The sequence below is a fragment of the Lepidothrix coronata genome, unplaced genomic scaffold (assembly GCF_001604755.1).
Source record: "Lepidothrix coronata isolate B3197 unplaced genomic scaffold, Lepidothrix_coronata-1.0 Scaffold472, whole genome shotgun sequence".
Classification (NCBI taxonomy): Eukaryota; Metazoa; Chordata; class Aves; order Passeriformes; family Pipridae; genus Lepidothrix; species Lepidothrix coronata.
The window spans coordinates 1-6,957 of record NW_016690652.1 but is presented as its reverse complement, the minus strand read 5'-3'; the positions used below and the strand labels follow the sequence as shown (position 1 = coordinate 6,957).

Below are 6,957 nucleotides of genomic sequence, written 5' to 3'. Positions count from 1 at the left end.
GCCTCAGTTTCCCCACCTGTAAAGGGATTATTTCTCCCCCTCGGGGCTCTCTGTTCCCCCTCCAACCCCACCCTTGTTCCCTGCCTCAGTTTCCCCACCTGTAAAGGGATTATTTCTCCCCCTCGGGGCTCTCTGTTCCCCCTCCAACCCCACCCTTGTTCCCTGCCTCAGTTTCCCCACCTGTAAAGGGATTATTTCTCACCCTCGGGGCTCTCTGTTCACCCTCAAAGCCCCCCCGTGCCTCAGTTTCCCCACAGCTAAAGGGGTCGGTGCTCACACTATTCACCCTCCGCCCCCATCGCTGCTCTGTGCTCAGATTCCCCGACCTCTAAAGGGTTTAGAGCTCACACTCGGGGCTTTCTTCCCTCAGCGCCTCCATCACCCACCGTAGACGGAGAGGTTGAAGGTTTGATCCTCCACCAGCGCCGGGTGCAGTTTAATCCTCGCCCCGTAGACGCCGCTGTCGCCCCTCTCCAGGGCCCGGATCCTCAGCGCCGTCTCGTTGTACCTCTCCAGCCGCTTCCCGAAGCGATCCCTGGGATCGGGGCGCTCGAACCCGCCGCGGCTGAACTCCGCCACCTGGATCATGGCCCCGGTGCCGGCGGAGAAGCTCCACTCGATCTCCTTCACCGTCTTGTTGGGGGGCAGAGCCGGGGAGAGCAGCACCGACCCCCCCAGGACGCCGTTGACCTGCTGGGGCTGCGCCCGGGCTTGGCCGAAGAGCAGCTCTGGGACAAGGAGAAAGTCACCGGGAGGTGTTTGGGGACAGCGCGGGGACAGGGCGGGGACAAGGCAGGAACAGGAGGACATTCGGGGACGGGTCCGAGCAGCATCTCCCGCCTCGGCGCGGCCGCCTGGTCTCTCCACTGCTCCCTATCCAAGCCGGGGACGGGGTGTGTCCCCAGAAAGAGAGGGAAAGACGCCGGGTCGGGGGGACTGGAAGCCAAAACTATGAAAGATCTACAAGGTTCAGACGCGGGTGCCCCGTCGGGATGCCGGTCTCGGGGACTGGAGGCCAAAAGCGTGACGGATCTACGAGGTTCGGACGCGGGTGCCCCAGCGGGATGCCAAGCTCGGGGGAGCGGAAGCTAAAAAATACGAAGGAATCTGCCAGGTTCGGATGTGGGGGCCCCATCTGAACCCCGAGGCTCTCACCAGAACAACGCTCCAAGAGAGTCTGGGAGGAATTCCCAGCCAACACCTCCAAAACCTCATTGTCCGCCTTAAACGGCGCCTCCGCCCAGAGCCCTGCGGAAGATCGACAAGGGTTAAGGGGGTGGGGGGGGCAGCAGGGACGGCTCCGGGGGGGTCCCTGTGGGCTGGGGGGGCCGGGCCAGCAGGGATGGAGCCCCCGGGAGCCTGTGGGATGGGTGATTCCCGCAGGGATGGAGCCTTTTCCCTCCTGCCTTATCCCGGCGCGAGGGGCACGTTCTGAGCCTCCACCACGGGGGTTTGAGTATTTTTTTGCAGCATCTCCGCAAAAATCCTGATGCCAGGTGCCGATTGGCATCAGCTCCCTCACTTCTGGCAGCTCCAAGGAGGGCTGGAGCCCCTGCTGACCTGTGGGATGAGTGATTCCCACAGGGATGGAGCCTTTTCCCTCCTGCCTTATCCCGGCCCGAGGGGCACGTTCTGAGCCTCCACCACGGGGGTTTGAGTTCTTTTTTGCAGCATCTCTGCAAAAATCCTGATGCCAAGAGCTGCTTGACAGTTCCAGGCAGGGATGGAGCCTCTGCCGACCTGTGGGATGAGTGATTCCCACAGGGATGGAGCCTTTTCCCTCCTGCCTTATCCCAGCCCGAGGAGTAGGCTCTGAGCCTCCACCACGGGTGGTTTGGTTTTATTTGGCAGCATCCTCAGCTCCCTGATCCAAGAATCCCGATGCCAAGAGCCGCTCAGCGTCACCTCCCTCACTCCTGGTACCTCCAGGGAGGAACGAAGTCCCTTCCAACCTGTGGGATCAGGGCAATTCCCACGGGGATGGAGCTTCTCCCTCATCCCGGCAGCTCCCCCAGCCCGAGGGGCACGTTCTGAGCCTCCACCACGGGGTGGTTTGTGGTTTTTTTGCAGCATCTCTGCTAAAAACTCCCGATGCCAAGAGCTGCTCAGGCAGAGATGGAGCCCCTGCCGACCCGTGGGATGGGTGATTCCCTCAAGGATGGAGCTTCTCCCTGATCCCAGCGGGCTGGGCCCGAGGGGCAGGTTCTGAGCCTCCATCACGGGTGGTTTGGGGTTTGTTCTTTTTTTTTTTTGCAGCATCCTGAGCTCCCTGCAAAAATCCCAATGCCAGGAGCCGCTCGGCACCACCTCCCTCGCTCCTGGCAGCTCCCGCCTACTTCCAAGCTGTCTCCTGTGCTGGCCCCGGCCCCCGCATCCCCCCACGCCTCTCTGCCACGCAGAACACCCCCCTCCCTTCCCTCTCTCCCTCTCCCTCTCCCCGTCCCACGCAGCCGCCCAGGAACGGGGGAGGCGGGTTGGGATGAGCGGCATCGGCTCCATCCTGCCTGGGACGGGTCGTGAATTCCCGGGATCGTCTCCCTGCTCCCCTCCCCGGAGGAGGCAGAAGCAGCTGAGCCCGTACATTAAAAAGCAGATTAAACACCGACAGCGCAGCGTTTACTCGATGTAAAACCCCCCCGGCAGCCCCCCAGGACGAGCCGCATCTTTGCTCCGCTCTGTAAGACGCGTCCCCGCGGCGCTGGAGCTTTTTCGTTGCTCCGATCCCGCTTATCCCAGGCTCGATTCCTGCTCTTCCAGCCCCATCTGAAACCCGAATGAATTCCCGAACACTTTTAAGCGGGCGAACGCAAAGTTTTGGGGGGGCCCCCGTGAAGCCGCGGGAGCCCGGGGGGAGGACGCTGAGCCCGAGCAGCAAAACAGAACTGGGAGGGGGGAGAAGCCTCCAAAATCCCGTCAGTCTCCTCATGGAGGAGCTCAGAGAGATTCTCTCTCCCCAGTTTCCTCGCTGCCAAGGATGGAGCCGCTCCTGTGTCCGTCCGTCCATCCGCCGGGCGGACTCACGCGGGGCACCCTCCTCATCCTCCTCCTCCTCCCGGGAGGTTTCCCACCCTCCCGTGCAACATCTACGCCCCGGGAGGGGGGTCCCCGCCGGCCGCCCCCGCGCTGTCGGAGGGGCGGCCGGAGGAAATGACGGCCGGGAAAAGCCTGGTTGGTGCCAGGCCTCCGCCGAGCGCCTCCCCGGCATCCTCCCGGCTCATCCTGTTTACCCCAGATTTTTTGGAACACGAGGCTCCGCAGCCCCGGCTCCGCTGCAGGATCCGGAGGGGAGGGGGGAGGAGGGAGGAGGATAAATGTGTTGATGCTCGATGCATTCGGCATCTGGATTAGCCCGACTCGAGCCTTCCTCAGACCCCCCAAAAAACAGATCTCCGGGGTCGATTTTAACCTCGGGTTTATTCACCCCGAGCCTGGGTTGCGCTTTTCCTCGCCCTCCCCGCTCCCCACGTTCTGCCATAAAATAATTCCCATCCCAGAAAGCAGCTGGAGAACTCCGGAGCGTGGAAAACAGGCTTTTCCCACCGAGCCGGGGCAGATATTTGGCATCACCTTGTGCCACTTGCCCGGCGCTGGCGCCAGCCCCATCCCGCTCGTGAGGCCAATTAACCGCCAGGAAAATCCCCCCCCCCCCCAATTAATCTGCCTGTACTATCAGATGCTTTCCGCAGGAATTGGGAGGTTTTACGGGAATTATTAAACGCGGGGGATTAGCGCGCCGGGAATTAAGAGGGGATTCCTCGCTCCCGCTTTACGTAAGGAGCCGCTTCGCGGGCGGGTCCGGAGCGGCCCCGGGGGGTTCGAGGGGCTTCGGGAGGGGGGGGGGAGCGACAAAAACGGGGTCGGACGGACCCGGGGGTCGTCCCCGAACCTCTCCTTGAGGCTGGAACCGGCGTTCCAGAGCCCACCTCGGGTGGGAGGGTGGGAAGAGGCGGGATGGGGGGTCCCGCAGCCCCGCGCCCACCCCCCCTTTTTAACCACGAGCCTCCCGCGGGTCGCGGCTGGGGAGGGGGAAAGGGGGGTCCGCGCACTCACCTGGGCCGAGCCCCAGCAGCGCCAGGAGCAGCGAGGGCAGCCGGGCTTTGCTCCGGGGCAATTCCCGCTCCATTCCTGCTCCTCGGAGCGGCTCCGCGCTCGCGGAGAGGGGGGGGGGAAGAAAAAAAGACTCAGCGGAGGGAGAGACGGGGAGGAGCGGAGCCGCCTCCCGCCGCAGCCCGTGGGACGCGGAGCATCGCGGGGCACCCGCCGGCGTGTTAATTAGCTCTCTCTCCGGGGTGTAATAATTGGGGGGGGGGGGAGCGGGCAGGAGAAGCGGCGGCGAGGATGCTGAGCAGTTATGGCGGGGGCTGCCGGTGACCCCCGACCCTGCGGCATCAGGCGGGATCAGTGCCCGGATTAACGGGAGCGACGCCGGGCGCAGCCCTGCCAAGGCTCCCGCCGGGCCCTTGGGGACGGGGAAAAGGCGCCTGGAAACGGGGCTTTCCCGGGATGCAGAGCCAGCGGGAGCGTCCCGGGGGGCTCCCACCCACCGCCCCCTTCCCAGAACCCGGGGGGGGAAACGGCGCCTGGAGGGGATCGTCCCTGAGATCCCGCAGGGAAACACCTCGGGAATAGGTGCCCTGGGAGGGTCTGGGAGCGATTCCAGGGTTGTGGAGCCGCCAGACCACCTCCATAGGCTCCCTCTGATCCTTCACGCCCCTTTCTCCCCCCCCGAGGGGAGCTGCAGAAAAACCTCTCAGCCCTCCCAGCTGCGATTTTAGGAGCCCCCTGAGCCGCTGCGGGGGCTGCGCTGGCGGGGGGGGGGAGGAACCGCTTTCCACGAGCTGCACAAACAGCTGATTTTTTATTTAATACCCCCAGCGATTCCAAGTGGAAAACAGGGAGGGGGGGAAAGCAGGGAAGGGGGGAAACAAGCTCTGCAGCAGGGCTGGTCTCTGCAGCGAGAAGGAGCTGTGGGGACGGTGGGAACCTGCGCCCCAGGGAGCGTTAAACCCATCGTTTCTCCCGGGGCGCCTTCCCACGGGATCCCCAAAAACGCTGGAGGAGGACAGGAGGAGCTGGATGAGGTTTTTGGAACGGGATGTGGCTCCTGGCACGGGATGGTGAGGGATGTCAGAGGGGCAGCCAGGGAAAAGCACCCAGCAAGGGCAGTGGGTGGAGGTGGACACAGACGTCCGAGCTGGATTTTGGGACAGTCCAGAGCATCCCTGCGGCCTCCCCGGCCTGATATTCCCTGAAGGCCCACACTGAGGGACCACCCAGAGACACCAGGAGCCCCCTCAGGACCCCTCTGATCCCTCCCAGCCTCGGCAACTCCTCGGGAATAAGGATGTCCCTGGAATCGGAGCGTCCTTACGACAGATGAGGATTAATTAACACGTGTCCGGGGCAGCAAGAAAAGCTCCAGAAGTGGAAATTCCGCTGACTGGGAGAAAGGGAAGAGTTTTAAGGAAGTGGAGCATTTCCTGATGCTTCCAGAGAGGAAAAGCCACGGGGGGAACTCCAGGGAAAACACACAGACAACCCTAAGACCAGAGGATGCCACGTGAGAAACTTCTGGATGCCACGTCCTCCCTCACCCGAGGGATTTACTGTTCCCTTCTCCATCACCATCGAAATTCAGCCTGAAAAGCAGAAGGGAAAAATATAATTATTAAGCCAGTGGTTTCTCCTTTGCTGCTTTTCTGGATGTAGATGATGATTCCTGGCAGGGAAGATGAAGTAATTAAGTGATCCTGATGTGGAACAACCCACGGAGTTGGGAAAGGGGCTTCTTTCAGGTGTCTGTCAGAAAACAGGGCCAAGGAAAACAATTCCAAAGGAATTAAAAACACACTTGGAGCATCTGCCAGGGCTGATCAGCTCAAAAATGAGCTCCAGAGTTAGGAGGGAACAGCACAGGGAGCTCGGAGCTGGAGCTGAGGGAGAGGATGGGGAGGAGAATCCTCCCAGGATCAGGGATTGCACTGGATCACAGCCAGGAAAACCAGGAATTGGCCAAAAACTCGGCTCAGCATGATAAAAAAATCATCCTTTTGCAGGTGCAGAGGGAGGGGGGAGCAGGGACGAGTTTGTTCCCAGGGCCAGGAATATCCTGGCTGCGCTGGAGAGGGGCTTTGTGCCGACATTTCAGGGAATCTTGGAATGGTTTGGGTTGGAAGGGACATTAAAGATCATCCAGGTCCACGGGCAGGGACACCTTCCCCTATCCCAAGTTGCTCTTTTCCAGGCCGAACAATCCCAGCATTCCAGCCTTTCCTCCCTGCGGAGCTGCTCCATCCCTCCGATCAACCGAGCGATCCTTTCAGTGCCGGAATTAAAGAATTCCTGCCATTTCCAACCCCCCCGGAGACGGGGAAGGGCTGATCCTCCACCGGCTCCGGGAGGAGCAGCATCGTCTCCCCTGGGACAGATCCAGCCCTGCATCCCGGCCATCCCACAGCCCACACACGCTCCAGGCTCCCAGCCAGCCACATTCCAGCCGCCTGGAATCACCTCAGCCAGCCTGGAATCACCTCAGCCAGCCTGGAATCACCTCAGCCAGCCTGGAATCATCTCCACCCGCCTGGAATCATCTCCACCCGCTCCCAGGCTCAGCTGGCAGGGAAGGAGCTCCAAAAAACAGGGGTGAAGGACCCAAAGCCACGCGGTTTTCCGTGAAGGGATTCAGGGGGTTGTTTTTCCCCGCTGCTCCCAGTTATCCGAGCTCTCCTGGATGGAGCGGGATGTGCCCGTGGGGCCTTTCCAGCAGAGGGAAGGACCAGGAGACATCCAAGAGCTTCTCCATCACCGGTGGAGAGAGCAAACGGGTCATTCCAGAGGGAGGGATCCGGCGGCTCCCAAGGCACCAGGGCTCTGGTTCCAGCCCCCATTCCATGGGATACCCCCTGCCCAGGGCTCTGATTCCAGCCCCCATTCCATGGGATACCCCCTGCCCAGGGC

At 62.0% G+C, this 6,957-nt stretch overlaps 1 protein-coding gene across 1 annotated transcript in view; it reads right to left on the bottom strand.

The window, feature by feature from the left end:
* The window catches only part of LOC108510081 (SLAM family member 9-like), a 12,629-nt gene extending 7,921 nt beyond the window's left edge, over positions 1 to 4,708 (bottom strand). The window contains exons 1-2 of the mRNA XM_017839733.1: positions 4,051 to 4,708; positions 383 to 728 (exon numbers count right to left, since the gene is read on the bottom strand). Of these exons, the coding sequence (XP_017695222.1) occupies positions 383 to 728; positions 4,051 to 4,123 (419 nt within the window). The 5' untranslated portion in view covers positions 4,124 to 4,708. The remainder of the gene's footprint in view (positions 1 to 382; positions 729 to 4,050) is intronic.
* Between the last annotated feature and the right edge of the window lie 2,249 nt (positions 4,709 to 6,957).